We start from the raw sequence: 17,987 nt of genomic DNA on the forward strand, positions 1-17,987 counted from the left end.
GCGGAGCTCATCAAATGGCGCTAAGATCACAGATTTTATTTACAAGGAACCATCTCTAGAGAAATTGGGGATTTAATCCATATGTCTGCAATAACCTACATAAAATATTGTATAATATAATCTTGCTTATTTTATTCTCATAGTGTCTTATTGCTTTATGTCTATTTATAATGCACTGTTCTTGATATATTACTGAGATATTATGCTACAGGTAATTCATTCTTGTCACATCCTTCCACAAGGGGATTACATACTTGCTGTAGCTAAGACAATAACACGCTGGCCTCCCTGTTATAGCACACTAATAAGGCTCATGCACTCAAGTGTATTAGAGCTCTCCGACCAGAATGTGTGATATAAGGAGACACATCAACAATCACATAATTATAAAAATAAACTGTCAGAATTTACATTAAATTTGCAGAGATTTCAAAATGATTATTGGATTCTAATTGCAGAATTCCACCACTGTTTGACGATCTACTACTATATCAATAATCCTATGTTTAAACCCTAATGGTTGTGATGTTTGTGATATATAAACTTATCCAACAATTGAAAAACTAGACTAGACTAAATTGCAATTCACTTTTTACCAAAACTGCATAAATCAATAGCGGAGAAGATAAAAGTAAACTTTGTAATAAACAGGCAGTACCCGAGTTACGTACATGATAGGTTTCCTTGTGTTTGTACTTAAGTTGAATTTGTAAGTAAGTCGAAGCTGTGTATTTTATAATTGTAGATCCAGACAAATTTTTTTTTGTCCCAGTGACAATTGGTTTTCTAAATTTTTTGCTGTAATGGGACCAAGGATTATCAAAGCTTAGTTGCAGCTGATCATTGCAGACTTGGACTAAAGGAAAGCATCACCAGAGGTCACAGTGGGCAGAGGGGTCTGTCTGTAACTAGGGGTCGTCTGTAAGTCAGGTGTCCTTAAATAGGGGACTGCCTGTACTCTATTAAAGAAAATTGTGTTTGTGTCCCTTATTTCCATCCTGCTTTTAGTAGTTGCACAGTAATTTACAACTTTTAGGGGACTTTTCATTAAAAAAAAGTAGTAAATAAACTGCAGAACTTAACACTTCATATGTCAGATTCATCAAACTGTCTAAGCCACTTTGATGTATCAGACATACAAAATAGCTATTGAGAGACTCTGAAAGTGGCACAAGACTCCTGTCTATTGATGAATCTCCCTCTGTGTTCCTCAGCACATACTTTATGCTCACAATATATGAAATGTTTATGATAGTGTAGGAGGTTATACCAGCTTAAAAATGTCTCCATTGAAAATGACACAGGGGCTTATTTACTATGGGTCCCACCACCGCATTTCCATTGTTTTTCCGACATTTTGGGGGATCGCGCTGCTGGGACAGGCATTTAGAAGGGGATTGTGTCGCACACAATTGGATTTTGGCACATCGGAGACAGCTTTTATGCGTCAGAAATGGGGTGGGGCGGGATTTAACTTTGACGTTGTATGCCCAAGCACTTACATGCACCAGGAAGAAGAAGGTGAACTCCGGCAGACCTGAATGGGGAAGCGACACATGCAGGACATCTGGCGCACAATCTAAGTGAATTGAGGCACAGTGCATTCTCGTCGGACACTCTGGATGGGGGAACGCGCAGGACTGGGTAAAAACCCACCAAAAATTATCACTCTTAAAAAGTCTATCGCATTGACCCATAGAATAAAGATAAAATGATTATTAGGCTATACGGTGAACAAAAAAAGTAAAAAATCCAGTACAGAATTGATGCTTTTCTACTCCTGACCTTAAAAAAAGTTAATAACTTTTCAACAATAGGGGATACCTAGCCAAAAATGGTAAGACTAGAAAAAGCATTTCATCCCGCAAAACAAATGCCTTCATATGGCCCCAGTAACGAAAAAAACTAAAATTTTATAGCCTACAAAGTGGGCCAATGAGGAAACTAAAATCCTGGCCTCTGCACTGCCCTTCTGAGCATCGCTGTGCGCCCATACAACAAGTAATGGCCTTATGTGGGGGGCCTCTGTACTCGGGAGAAATTGCACAACAAATTGAAAGATGGGTTTTCTCTTTTAATCTTTTGTACATTTTAGGGATAAATGTGTAAAGGTATAAATTTGACCATTCTAAATTTCACCTCCATTTTGATTTGATTACTATGAAGATCTCAAGGGGTAAACAATCTTCATAAAAGCTGTTTCTGATAGTTTGAGGGGTGCAGATCTGAAAATGGGTTGATTATGTATCGGGTTTTTGATGTTATATATTTAAAATGTCATCAAAAACAGTATTTATCCCCAAAATAGTCAATACGGAAAATTGATATTCAATTTATAAGCCGCTTGACATGAAAATAAATTATCCAGACATTTAAAAAATCATGAAAATATAAAGTAGACATATGGGATATGTTATTCAGCAACTTATTTAGGTGGTAAATCTATCTGCCTGATTTAAATGATTTCAAAATTTGAAAATGGCACATTTTTCAAAAAAATCATCATTTCTTCTTTTTTGTAAATAAACTCAAAACTTATCAGCCAAAATTTACCACTAAAATGAAGTACAACATGTGGGGAAAAAACTATCTCAGAATCGCTTTAATAAGTAACAGTATTCAAAAGTTATAACCATATAAAGCGACGCAAGTCAGAATCCAAAAAATGGGGCTGAGCCTTAAGCTACAAAATGGCTTAAGGGGTTAATCTCTGCTGCTCTGATTTATTTATATTTAAAAGTGAAGCCTTAGGAGGTTCTAGCAGTTGAAATCTACATTAGAAATAACCTTTTATTCCTTAGTTCATTTGGAAACTTTTCCAATGTTGCAAAGAAAAAAACCTGTGATCATTGAATTCAATAGATCATAGCAAATACTCGGTAGTGTACAGGACTGGCTTTGCCTAGATAATTTATGAATTTTTAAATCAATCTTGCAATCTGTATCATTGGAAAAGTAACCATTTCCTTCACAATTAACACACACAATAAAAACAATTGCATTTTGATGTAATTCCAACATAGTCCAGAAATCAAAGAAAATATGTGAGACATTCAGGTTTAAATGACCTGAAATATTTAACATGAGACGATGAAGGGAACACAGTGCAGGATTTGATGCATTGCATAAATGTCACATTTTAAAGAGGCTGTAAAGCTGCATATTCCTTTTTTATCTTTTCAATTTAGAAAACTGCACCAAATTTCAAATAGATGTCAGCAATCACGATAAAACACTAAAATCTAAATAAAAGAAATAAAAGAAATATATGCTGTATGTGTATGTTCACACACTTTTTATTATTCTATTTCTGCCCTGTGGTTCTAGAATCACCCATATCTATTATCAAAGTCATGAGAAGAAGTAACTTCTACCATTCAAAAGCTTGTATGAGATTTTAAAGAAGGGTCTACACTTAAGGAGAAATAGGGCCTCTTTTGCCTTTTTGTTTGTCTCTTATTCTATTTCTGCACTACAAATAGCCAAACATAGTGATGATCACATGACTTGCCCAGGTAGGTGCAGGACATGTGATGTGAACATGTGACCAGCAGCCATCTTCTGTCCCGTGTCTGCTCCGTGCAGAGAAAATCAACAGACTGATTAAAGGACCAGTAGTATTTTAATTCTTCATTACAGTGTATGTCAACAGCATTTTTCTAATTTTTTAATAACAACTTATAACATATTAGATTTTAATTTAAGGACCCATTTGTATATGAATTATCCCTATTCCTGGAATACCCCTTTAACTCCTTCCAGATCACGTTCGCTTCATCTTCCTGTCTGGTGGCATCAACCAGAAAATTAACTTTGAATTGAGATGCAAATTGTCTATATAAAGGTGGAGATTTTAGTGCTAAAGTCAAGCTCTCCTTACCTCATAATGCCCCCTCTGCTGTGATTGACATCATCCATCAGACTTCAGAAGATCTGGTTATGATGTCCCTACATTCCAAACCATCAATTACAATGGATGACTTTATGAAACCATTTTGAATTTCACTTCAAAAAGTTGAACTTTCATGTCAATTTCTACCGACAGGTTTGGTTTAACTATAGTAAAGAAGTTGAATTAATATAATTTTGCTAATAATAGCTCAAGTTTAATTGTTATCTCCAAATCTCAATAATACCAGTCGGGACCAACCACTGGGACCCCATACAAAGTGTTAGAACATGATTGATGTAGCAGCAGGTCAAACATGTGTCCTGACACTCCACTCATTGTCCATAGGAGTATCTTGATTGACCTTTTTTCCAAAGGTTTTAAATAGTAACAATAAAGCTAGAGATAACCCCTTTATCTGTACCTGATCTTCAATAATCAAAACTTTGCAGCATGCTTTATTTTAGCAAGTTTCTACTGGAATGAAAAGGACTCTTTTTGCTTTTTCTGTAAGACCCATGGGATTACAATCCCATGGTAAACTGACTTCTCTACCAAATCTCTGCTGAATTCTCTCTTGCTAGCAAGTTGGGTGGAAGCACATAGAGGTATCATAATATATATTAGTCTATAAGGGAGGAGTGAGCAGAAGCTGTCTAAGGACATATAGTCTCTACACACCAGCTTATGAAGAACTGAAAAACCAAGATCAAGTGTGAAGGGAACGGGCTCAACTGCTGAAAAAATAGTGTTTTTCCTCATGAACTACTTATTTATGGAAAGTTTGTTGAAAATTGTGTCATTAATTGACAACCTAAAATAATTTTACTTGAGTTACTGTAGATGCTGTGGATAAAATACAGATGATAAAATTAGGTAGTTTTGCAGATGTCCCAGATTTGACAACATCAGATACAGTATGACAGTCACTGAGCTCTTGTGGGAATGACCTAGTTAAAAGAAGCAGATACATTTAAGGCTTTTAACAAGAGCTCTCATACAGTGCTGTATATATTTAACACCTAGAAATGTGTATGGGTAAATGAGTTAACATGGCTGTCATACTGTGACAAAGATTGACAAGGCTTCCATATAATGGTATGTCTCTAATACACAGGCATGTTACAATCGGAAATAATTATGTAAAATATGAAATACAGATGGTCACTGGGTTACGTAGAAAATAGGTTTTGTAGGCTTGTATATTTTGTAATTCTAACCTGAGACAAAATTGGATTTTAAAAATGTTGGTTTGTCATAAGAACCAAGATTAACAATAAAGCTTTATTTCAGACACATTTGACAACTGTTACAGCTGATCATTGTAGCCTGGGACTAAAGTACAGTAAATTACCAACATCCACAGGTCCATTTGCAACTAGGGGTCGTCTGTAAGTCGGGTGTTCTCATTTAGGGTACTGCCTGTATTCCAAATTATTTTATATTAGCTTGCAGTGCCCCAGTGAGACTTAAAAGTTTGTTAAAATGCAAAAATAAAGAAAACCTTGTTTACGAAAACATAACCTTTCCATAAAAAATATTTTGCTTGCTCTGAATAATTAAGTTATAATCATAAAACGATTTAAAGTACAGGCGGTCCCCTACTTAAAGGACACCCGACTTACAGACAACCCATAGTTACAGACAGACCCCTCTGACCTCTGGTGAAGTCTCTGGATGCTTTACTATAGTCCCAGGTTGCAATAATCAGCTGTAATGTGTTTGTAATGAAGCTTTATTGATAATCCTTGGTCCCACAATTGTCACTGGGGCCAAAATTTTGTTTTGTCTGGATCTACAATTATAAAATATAGAGTTTCGACTTACATACAAATTCAACTTAAGAACAAACCTCCGGACCCTATCTTGTACGTAACCCGGGGACTGCCTGTAATGTGTTAAGGGGAACCTATTACCAGGGACATCATTTTCACTAAAGACAGGTTGCAAAAACCCATTACACCTACATTGCAAGTGTGCTTTAAGTTAAGTTTAAGTTTTCGGATGGACAACACACACTTATACTAAATGCCATCCCTTTTAATGGATCAATGTCCAGTGCCCTTATTGCCATGGACTGTGGAAAATAGAGCTTGTGCTAATCAGAACTGTATTTCATGAATTACTCATAGACTTTAGTTTATGAGGATCCATGAAAAACAGATGCCAGATTGATGCTGATCGGAAGTCAAAAATGGTAGAAAAAGTTAGGTTTTTTAACTTCTTTTGGCCTTGTTTGTGTGAAGAAGCGATATAAGTCTACAGTGAAAAAAATAAAACATTAATGTTTAATTTAATAAAAATCAACTCTAGAGTTTAGACAGAATACGTGGCTGGAGGAGCTTTCCGCTGTCAGCAATCCTTACACTTAGCTAAGCACAATCAATTACTCCTTGTCTTGCCGACTTCAAATGTAAATGTCTGCTTCTGTTTTTACCACCTGACCACCAAGCAGACATTTGATTAATAAAACTCAATTACGAAACATGTTGCGACGCACTACTCTTCTGTCAATACAACCATTAATTTTTCCCAGTTCAATGATATTTCCAGGTAACTTTTTGTACATGATTGAAGTAATCCTGGCCTAAGAGTGGACATGTGAATATTGCTGAAGAGCTTTATTGAGTTTCTGTGCACTCTTTGAGTACACTGTTCCATCAAGATTATCTGATGGAAAATCCATAATGATGCATCTCAATTACTATCCATACCCAGTATATCAACAGTCAATAAACTACCATTGAACAGCTCTTTCATTGTAAATTAATGGGCTGGAGTGATAATATGACTGACCATCTATGATCTTTGCTCTCTAAGTGAACAGAAGAAATGTAAAGTAAATAGAGATCAATGGAAAATAAAGTAACATTTTCTTTTCAAATCTTAATCCTGATGAAGAGTAAACATTCTAACTATATTTAGCTATTTATATATTTAATTTAGCCAAATTAATTTTTCATACAATTTCTTTCGTTTCCATATCAATGAATACTTGGTGGGACCAATACTGAACTGGCTGGTTGTTATATTTCCATAAAAATATATAATTGTGCCATTGCAACAAGTTTCATCTTTAATATTCATAGATTTCTTTCACTGAACTGACTGTAAATTACTGAAATATTGCAAACAAAGATGCAGAACAATGAGTTGTCAACAACATTGACAACTATATAAATGAGATTTAGGAACTCATAATAGACATAGGTCATATGTGTGGTGGCAAATGTTCTGCTATTTCAGCTTTCAACAAAATTTAACTTAATATTACACATGAGTCATAATATTCATTGTATGGACTGTGTTCTATTCTATTGTTATCAATTGTCCTTGTGAGTAGAGACTAGCTGTTATCTATGATAGCAAAAAGAAAAGATTCACATAAATAGATGTGTCTCTCATTCAAAATAATGTTGGGCATTGCCTTACTGAGGAGAAATCATTTCAGTTAAAGAGAACCTACCACCACAATTCTACCTTGTCCGAGTACCCGGCGTTCTGTGCATGCGTAGAAGCTCCGGCCTCGGAGCTATGGCCGCGCAGCCGCAGGCCTGCATTCTGCGCATGCGCAGAACACTGGGTACACGGACGAGGGCACGCAGCTACGAGGAGCAGCGTGCCGAAGATGAAATGGTAAGAGGAGAAAATAGGCTATTGGGGCGTGGAGTAGCCACGACGTGTAGCCTCATGTCCGGCTACTCCATGCCCCAGTAGCCACTTAACTAAATTTACATATCAGCGCTACAAAATTTTCTAAAAGATAGCCGGGACATTCATCCACCTACCACCCGTTCTACCTTTATAGAATCGTGGTGGTAGGTTCCCTTTAAGCATATGGGGAACATAGAAAATATCATTAAAGTGGCCACAGGTCCTTATGGTTTAGTGTCCCGAATCACCCATTAGAAAGTGCCTAGGTGCCAGCTATACAAATAAAAAACATTAATACTTACCTAGTTCCCCCCCCCCTCCCGACTAACTCTTGAATCCCTGGATACCAGGCAAGTTTATAACTCTGCTTTTATGGGGATCTAAGGGAAACAATTTGTAGCTAAAAGACTTGGGTCAGTTAGTTAATAGGGCTCTAAGGGAACCTGCCACTAGCTGTATTTGTGAAAAATCTGGTGACAAGATCTCTTTAAAGTTCTCCTCTCACTCAGCTCCTATTCAATCCCCTCTTCCCCATTAACCTCTATGCAAGACATATGTAGAAAGCTTAACTTCAGTTTTTTGGTAAAAAGGCCTTATGCCGCAGCAAGTTCTTAGGGCAAAGTTACATTTTTCTACCAATGTTCCCTTTGTAAGATGCTGTTTATCTTGCTCTATCAAGATGGATTCAAGATTTTGGAGTGTTAGTGAATTTATCAATATCAATATTTTCAGTTGCACCTGCTTGGGTTCCAGTTTATTGACTTCATTTTCCTTTTGAGAAAGATAAAGCACACACATTTTGGCACTGTAAATCAATGTAAATTGTGTGCTATTTACCATCAAAAACATGATTTATTTGCATCATTAGAATACCAAACCTAAAATAACCCTATAAAATGAAACTTTTAATTGTTTATAAAGTTGTATTATGTTTTTAGCGCGAAAAAAGCAAAAAATAATCACAGACTGCTGAGGAATCTAAATAAGTTAGTGTATTGTAATGTAAAGTAAAGTAAAAATGGACTAACCTTTTCTGTGCAGAAATCAACACATTTATCCACAGACATATTTAACATAATGTTTCTCACTGGAAGAGCCAAAGAAATATTATCTGGCCGCCGGAAACATCCACGAAATATGGCACTGCCATCTGTAATCAACAATCCAAGAGAGACAAAAAATATTACAAAGAATGAACATTAATATCAACATTTTTAAATAATTCGTTCATAATTAAAATACATGCAGCTGAGAAATAACACGTATTACACTGATCAGAAGGCTAGGATAGTGTATTGATAACAATTCATTTAAAAGGAAATCTACCACCTGGAAGCTAGTTTTTCAATATGTCATGGACATGCAAGGGGCAGCATTGCAGAGGCTACTCAAGGTGTGGAGTAGGCCCGGAGTTCACAGGGGGTACTCCATGACCCAACTAGCCTCTGAAGGTAATTTACATAAAGACTCAATAAAGTATATTACACTATCGGCAGCTGGATAAAAAAATTATAAAATATGTTCAGGGTTGATGCACACATGGGCATCGAACTACTGAAAAAAGTATTTTTCAGATGGTAGTTTTCTTTTATTGATGAATAATGTTTGATCTATAGAGCTAGGATGTCTTGCAAGCTCATGGATGTATGTGCACTTTCTAGTGTGAAACTAAGCCAACTAATAGGAGGTGTATCCCATCCACTGGGACTCACCACATGCTGCTTGCAGGGAGCCAGGTAATATGAATTATCTGTAGTTGGTTTACAGTCACAAATCAACCTGATAGGTTCCCTTTAAATTGTGATTATATTGTCATCCAGCATCATACTTTAATTTTTGTCAGTTTACATGTATGGTCTAACTTTGCAGTTTTATTGTACAGAGGTGCAAAATGTCACAAACTTATCTCTTTCTCTTTTAATGTAACTATAACAGAGATATTGTTATCAAAGTTGACATCAGAAGACAATGTACCAAGAAAATAAAAACTACATTGGTTATTGTAGGTTGGATATGTTATTTTCTCAACTTTAGAAAGACACGGTTTTGTTCCTTGTAATGTGTTGCTTATAACTCTGGGCACATCATTAAAAAAAAAATTGAGGAAAAATTGTTGAGGAACATTTATACCAAATGTGTTTTTCTGTTAGAAGATCACATTTTCAGGTGTATAGAGATATTGACTATGCATGCTCCAATTATAATTGTGGAAAAAGAATATGCAAATAAGTATTACTAAGTTGTAAAGGAGTTATAAATATTTTCATGCATACATGGTTATATATATTGAATATCATAAATAGTCTTGCAGTGTTCATCCCTATAGAAGAACAACCCTATAACAGTTGCAACCTGTCAAGATCTAGAGGGAGAAGTTTTCTTCACATATCCTAAAGATCAATATTTTGGGGGATTCTATCCCTAGCAATCTAGTACAGTTTTAACACATTTATATATTTAATATTCTTTTACACAGTTTTTTCTAATATATTCAACCCCTTAATTTTTTTGTTTTTGTTTAGGGAACATAGGGTAATTTAATCTTTAAGGTTTTTATCTTTTATTTTTTATTTGTTTTAACGTTTATTTACTTTTCGACTCTGAAGGATCTTTTAACACTTGGGGGTCTGATCACTTCTACCATACACTACATATATCTCAAACTGCCGGCGTCCAGTAAACACAGCATAGACTTCCTTCAGTCATAGCAACTAATAGCTAGCCCCTGATGATTTCCTGGGAAGGGGGGAGGGGTTTGGCAACAATCGAATCCAAGATGGTGGCACAAATGCCGGAGCTTTGAAAGAGACATTTAACCCATTCATGACCCGTGACGTAATAGCATGTCATGGGTCGGCCGTGGGTGCATGGAGAGGGCTCACGCGCTGAGCCCTCTCCATAGCCGGTAAGTCTTTGCTGCATAATGCAGCAAAGGCTTACCGGTAACACCTCGATCGCCGCCGGCAGCATTGGGCGCCGCCATCTTTTCGAGGATCGCCGCTCTCCGAAGACCCGAGGCTACTTCGGATTAACCCATGCATTACAATGTGCTATCAGCACATTGTAATGTATGAGTAGTAAAATACACATATACTGCCATACTGTAGTATGGCAGTATATGATAGGATCGTGCAGACACCCTAGGGTTAAAGTACCCTAGGGAGTCTGAAAAGTACTAAAAATAAAAATAAAAAAAAGTTAAAAAAAAAAAAATTATAATAAAAAACCCTAAAAACTCAAATCACCCCCCTTTCCCTAGAACTGATATAAATATAAATAAACAGTAATAATCATAAACACATTAGGTATTGCCGCGTCCGAAAATGCCCGATATATCAAAATATGATAACGTTTTTTCACTGCATTTAATCCCGTAACGGAAAATCGCGCCCAAAGTTGAAAATGGCACTTTTTTTGTCATTTAAAAAAATGTAAAAATTCTATAAAAAGTGATCACAAGGTCAAACAGTCCTAAAATTAATAACATTGTAAACGTCATCAAAATCCGCAAAAAACGACACCACCCACAGCTCAGTACACCAAAGTATAAAAAAGTTATTAGCGCCAGAAGATGGCAAAATCCCCCAAAAAAATTTTGTACAGGAGGTTTTAATTTTTTTTAAATGTATGAAAACATTATAAAACCTATACAAATTTGGTATCCCCGTAATCGCACAGACCCAAAGAATAAAGTAGACATGTCATTTGGAGCACACAGTGAAATCCGTAAGATCCAAGCCCACAAGAATACGGCACAAATGTGTTTTTTTACCAATTTCACTGCATTTGGAATTTTTTTCCTGCTTCCTAGTACACAGCATGGAATATTCAATACCATCTCTATGAAGTGCAATTTGTTACGCAGAAAATAAGCCATCACACAGCTCTGTACATGGAAAAATAAAAAAGTTATGGATTTTTGATCATGGGGAGTAAAAAATGAAAATGAAAAAACAAAAAAGGGCCAGGTCCCGAAAGGGTTAAATGGCTAATACTGGAAATTGGTCTCGGTGTTCCTGGTGGATGTTTGCTGATCCCTGTATAGAGGAGGCTCTGCCCATGAGCCCTCTCGCTACCCGCTTACTGATGTTGTGCCGTAATAGTACATTGTTCACCAGGATGGGCTTAAAGAGGGCAGTCAATGAAATCTACTGACCATGTCTGCTTTCATAAATACTTGGATTTCCCATTATTTAAAAAAAAATTCTATGGGGTAAATGTATTGATCTACTTGCACCAGACTTCTGGTGTAATTTGCACCAAAAAACTGGCTAGTGTCACATTTATCAAGGCTTTTAGACCTAGACTTGTCCAACTAAGGGAGCATGACCTATGGAAAATGAGTATAATCTGTAGAATAGGGAATAGTCCATCCCAAAAATAGATGGTTATAGAGCTCAATTTGTGCACGTGCAGCTGGGACCCGCCCTGATCAGGTTTGTATTTAGCTGATAGGGATTTTTATGCAGGGTCCCAACAGTCCTCTTGACTTTTGTAAGGTGAGTCCTGAATAACCATTTCATGGTTGTCCTGGTACCAGGAGCTTCAACACAAAACTAAGACACATCAATCTCTTAGTGTATGTAAAGATCTTCTCCCGTTTAATATGTCAAATGCATAATATCACAGACAGAAGAGTAGGCGTGCAAAGTATACTGTAAAGTTATTGGACATCAGCACATTCTGGGGGAAAAAAAACAATTAATTGTGCTCAGTTCTCAGAGACCTTGTACATAGATATTGTTTATACTAATTTGCTGAGAAGAAGAAGATAAGCGGACTCCAGAATCATAATATAATGTAGCATCAAGGACAGACTGGCTTCTCATTAAATGTCAAAGGGTATTAGCTGACAGGCGAGCAAACTGGTTATATAAAATGAAGTTTGAATCATGACATTAACTTGACAATGGTCAGGGAACATGGCCGCTGTATCTAAGATGGCGGACAGTAGTCAAGATGGCGTCCGAAACCAGTGCGATCTCCTTAACAGACATACCTCTTCAACAAGTGGAATAGTAACATCAAGTTGTCAATTAATTCTAGAATTTAAAAAATTATAATAATAATAATAATAAAATTTTTCAGTATTTTATATAATAGTCATATATAGTCATGTGCAAGTGGGTGTTTCCTTAAAGATTCATCATTGTCACTTATGGTTGTAGCTGTGGATGACAATTATGTACGAGAAGTTGAAAAAATAAATGACTGATCAATATCTGTCATTTTCTGTGGCCTAGTTTGGGCATGTTAAAGAATTTCTACTGACTGCACCTAGTGATAACTGAGCAAATCAAACACAATACATGAACTTTTGCAGCTAAATTTTTCTTTTGTCATCTGTCACGTTTATCCATGCCACAGATTTTTTTCTTATAATTCAAAGATACTAATAATGTTTACCAAAGAAGAGTGGAGAGAGATCTCTCCTATGCAGGTTATTAAAGAAAATCCAAAAGGGGGCATCAATCAACCCAAAGGCACCATAGCCAGGAGAATAAAATTTTATTTGTATTAGTAATATATTAATAGAGTGACAAACAAAAAAGGATAATGTCGAGACCTAAAAACACAGGAAAGCCACCAATGGAGTATAATGATTCAGCTAGAACTGGTCGCATCCTATCCCTAAAGTAACAGGGTTTACTCTCATTCAAATGATCCAGGAGGTTGTAGGTGTTATATGTCAATTAATAAATGCATAAACAATCCTGCTCAGGGCCAGGTACAATGGTCTAGATGACATGCACAGGTAAGGTAGCCTGGAAAACACATCTTGAATTGAAGTGTCGACCCACAGGGACAGTAGGTAGCTACAGTGGTTTGATATAGCATGCATCAACACCTATGCCGACTTGTGGTGTCAGCAGAGGTGTAAAAGATGCAGTCAAAGACATAGTCGTCAGCAGGTCAGGCTATCAGATTGTCAGCCTTGACATCACACCTTTCTGGAGTCACACACACAAATTGTTAGATTGATGAATTTTAGTTTTGCACTCCTACTGCAACACACCCATACCCCATCCCCTCCTAGTCTGCCCACGATTCTAGTCTAAAGTCATACACATGGTCGGTGGATCCTGCTAGTTAAAACTTATTGCCAGAAGCCCCCCAACATGCTTTCCCCATTCACACAGCTTCATAAGGGGTAATGGGTTTGAAAATGTTTGAAATTAGGATATCATATTGTAAGACTGATGCCATTCTTGCAAACTTGCAAAAACCCTAGGGGCTGAGTAGGTGTGTAGAACAAAAGAAAGCACACTTACTCTGCTATAGCTCCTTGTTCCACATACTCTGTGGTACTTCTGGTTTTTGGCAGTGGAAGTTGGCACTAGAATCATGTCCATGTTTCTAGGGACAATCATAATTGGCCTCCAATTTACTTCTGTCTCTGAGGGGGCATCAATTTCTTTCTTTACCTCAGGTCCCAGTAAGCAACTCATTGGCTGAAGTTTTTTCTGTGAGCCCCCAGAACTTCACTGGGTGGACTGCTGAAAACCAGAAGTACCGGAAAAAACAGAAGCCAGAGAAGGTTAAGTATGCTTTCTTTTTGCCCTCCTTTGCCTTGGCAGTCCAAAAGTTTTCAAGATTCTTGATTGCTAATATATTCTTATGCGTTGTAAATGTTAATAATACTTCAATCTATATATGTATAATAATGACGTAATAAATTAGTGAAGGAAGGTCTGAGTTACACTATTTATGTTATAGACACATATCAACTTGCTGGTTATTATAGGACTTATGAGAATACCAGAATATTAACTACTGTAAATCTTATCTTCTGCTTTTCTCCTGATCTGAGCACTTTCCTTACAAATTATAATAAATCAAGAGAAAATCGCCTTTGTATGAAATATTTTTGTCTCATATTATGCTGAGAAAGCCCAAATGGGAAAGAATAATCTTTCATACAGAAAGTTGCTACTCTGCTGCACCCAAGGAGAAAAATCAAACTTGTGATGACAGCAAGTTTTGATGAACAATTGTTCTGTGAAGATGATTAGCTAGCATCTTATGGATCTGTTAATCTGTGGAGCAATTTTATCTGCAAAAGTCAAGGTAGTTGAGTTATCATCAGAAAGTTGCCGTATCTAGCAAGTATAAAGCTGTAGTGAGATATGATGATATCTGGCTGAGGGTAGAAGTGGTTATTACATTTTTCTCTGGACGTCCTCATGTACTTGAATAAAACATCATCTACACAAAGCCGACTCATAAGTCATATAACTGACAGGTCTGGTAGAAGACTTACACCAATCTCACAGTAATCCCATGACCAAGAAGAACTAGAAATTGTGATAATAAATTACATTTTTCCATAACTGCATTTCTGGGACAGAATATAGAAACACCTTTTTTCATCTGCTCCTTTAATGCAGACAAGTAGCAGGGAATGCTAGGTTCAATATGGCTGTGTTCACATATATATTCTCCCATACCTGCCCTTACATGTCCAGGTATGTGTGTCAAAAGTTAGGCAGCTTAACCAGTAATAAAACACGATTTGGTGTCAATTTAACACAATTTTATATGCTATCTTATTCATAGGAAACACGATTCTATGTACCATTTCATAAAGCCATATTTAGGGACATGCACTTAATTTAAGAGGTATTTTTGATGAGTCTTGTAAGGAAATTATAACATCTTGAAGTTTTAACTCTGAATACTCTCAGGGGGTTGATAATCATGCCGATTACAACCCATTAAAACATCCCTCCATGTCCATTTGGAGGTGGCATAATCGGAAGAGAGTCAACTTTATCAAGGCTTATACACCAGTACAAGCCTTGATAAATGCCCCCACAGAGTCTCAGAGCAGGAGTCAAAATCTTTCTCACAGGAGACAAGTAACTCTAGATTACAGGGCATGCTGTAAATCTCCCAGGTCTTTATAAATACAGGTGGTCCCCTACTTAAGAACACTCGACTTACATACGACCCCTAGTTATAAACGGACCACTGGATATTGGTAATTTATTGTACTTTAGTCCTAGGCTACAATAAACAGCTATAACAGTTATCAAAGGTGTCTGTAATGAAGATTTATTGTTAATCCTGATTCTTATGACAACCCAACATTTTTAAAATGCAATTGTCACAGAGACCAAAAAATTTCTGGCTGGGACTACAATGATAAAATATGCAGTTCCGACTTACATACAAATTCAACTTAAGAACAAACCTACAGACCCTTTCTTGCATGTAACCCGGAGACTGCCTGTATCCCTCTTACCTGGATCTTTTATGGCTTTGCACATAACAGTTTTTCCCTGATATGGACAATTTACTTATTTACTGGCAGCACTTTTCTTGCTGTTATTTTAACAAATTATGTGGTAAATGTCCAGCAACTTGACAGTAAAGAGGTTGTATCAAGAAGACCACCACTGATGGACTGGTGGAGTATACATACGTATATACTTGATTAAAAGCCGACTAGAGATGAGCGAGCACTAAAATGCTCGGGTACTCGTTATTCGAGACGAACTTTTCCCGATGCTCGAGTGCTCGTTTCGAGTAACGAGCCCCATTGAAGTCAATGGGAGACTCGAGCATTTTTCAAGGGGACCAAGGCTCTGCACAGGGAAGCTTGGCCAAACACCTGGGAACCTCAGAAAAGGATGGAAACACCACGGAAATGGACAGGAAACAGCAGGGGCAGCATGCATGGATGCCTCTGAGGCTGCTTAAATGCACCATTATGCCAAAATTATGGCCAACAGCATGGCCATGACAGAGTGACAGAATGAAGCTAGATAGCATCTAAAACATCCAATAATTGACCCTGACACTATAGGGGACGGCATGCAGAGGCAGCGGCAGCAGCGGAAGGCTAGAGAGTGGCATGGCGACATACCCTAAATGCACTCAGGCTTCAAACCAATGGGTAGCAGAGAGGAACCAAAGGAGGTGAGCAAGAAGCGCTCAAATAATATTGGTACATGATAAAAGTTTGCCAGTATATTTTGTGGATTACACAGCAGGGTGGCGACAAAGTTAACATGGAAGCCATGAAAACAATCCAAAATTCTGCCTGACACAGCTCGTTTGATAAGGGGACGATGTATGGAGGCAGTGAACTAGTAGTAGATTAAAGGTGCTGCAGTTAAAACTATGTTAGTTGGTTCTTGGCATGGAGCTGGCGCTCCGCTGCCAGGCGAGCTTTCGCCAATCCAAGCCCCTGTCTCTAGGCTACTCCCCAAACAGCACTTCTAAGAACCTTTCGGATAAGATCAAGTGTAGTAGCGTTCTTATAAGTTTGGGATATGGCGGGTGAGGGGAATGTAAACATCTGCGCAAGAAGCGCTGAAATAATATCCGTAAATGAAAAAAGTTTTCCAGTATATTTTGTGGCTTACACAGCAGGGTGGCGACAAAGTTAACAAGTTTGATGTGGAATGCCCTGCAATAGCTCTTGGGCGGTGTGCCTTTTATCACCTAGGCTCAGCAGTTTGAGCACCGCCTGCTGTCGCTAAGCAACGGCACTGCTGCTGTGCCTAGAGCTACCGACTGATGGCGCCATGCCCACGGATGGTAATTCGGAGGAGTAGGAGGTGGAGGAGGGGTGGGAGGATTTGGAGGTATAGTAGGCCTTTGAGACCTGGACCGAGGTAGGCCCCGCAATCCTCTGCGTCGGCAGTATATGACCAGCCCCAGGGTCAGACTCGGTCCCAGCCTGCACCAAGTTAAGTGTAGTAGCGTTCTTATAAGTTTGGGATATGGCGGGTGAGGGGAATGTAAACAGATGCGCAAGAAGCGCATGATGCGCATGGAGCTGGCGCTCCGCTGCTAGGCGAGCTTTCGCCAATCCAAGCCCCTGTCTCTAGGCTACTCCCCAAACAGCACTTCTAAGAACCTTTTGTATAAGATCAAGTGTAGTAGCGTTCTTATAAGTTTAGGATATGGCGGGTGAGGGGAATGTAAACAGATGCGCAAGAAGCGCTGAAATAATATCCGTAAATGGTAAAAGTTTGCCAGTGTATTTTGTGGATAACACAGCAGGGTGGCGACAAAGTTAACAACTTTGATGTGGAATCCATGAAAACAACCCAAATTTCGGCCTGACAAACCTCGTTTGATAAAGGGACGATGTATGGAGGCAGCTATATGGACGACTTTTGGAGGTAGCAATGGAGACAACGTGTGGAGGCTGCTATGGAGACAATTCAATTTGGATAGTGCCTGTATGTGGCAGTCCAAAAAATGTTTCAAACCAGAGGAGCAGGTAGGTGGCCCTCCAGAAAAATGGAATAGATTGAGTGCCTGTATGTGGCAGTCCAAAAAAGTTTTCAAACCAGAGGAGCAGGTAGGTGGCCCTCCAGAAAAATGGAATAGATTGAGTGCCTGTATGTGGCAGTCCAAAAAAGTTTTTAAACCAGAGGAGCAGGTAGGTGGCCCTCCAGAAAAATGGAATAGATTGAGTGCCTGTATG

At 37.9% G+C, this 17,987-nt stretch overlaps 1 protein-coding gene across 1 annotated transcript in view; it reads right to left on the reverse strand.

Moving 5' to 3' along the window:
• WSCD2 (WSC domain containing 2) overlaps positions 1–17,987 on the reverse strand; it is a 212,850-nt gene that overhangs the window by 59,167 nt on the left and 135,696 nt on the right. The window contains exon 5 of the mRNA XM_072142674.1: positions 8,572–8,693. Within this exon, the coding sequence (XP_071998775.1) occupies positions 8,572–8,693 (122 nt within the window). The remainder of the gene's footprint in view (positions 1–8,571; positions 8,694–17,987) is intronic.

The sequence above is a fragment of the Engystomops pustulosus genome, chromosome 1 (assembly GCF_040894005.1).
Source record: "Engystomops pustulosus chromosome 1, aEngPut4.maternal, whole genome shotgun sequence".
Lineage (NCBI taxonomy): Eukaryota > Metazoa > Chordata > Amphibia > Anura > Leptodactylidae > Engystomops > Engystomops pustulosus.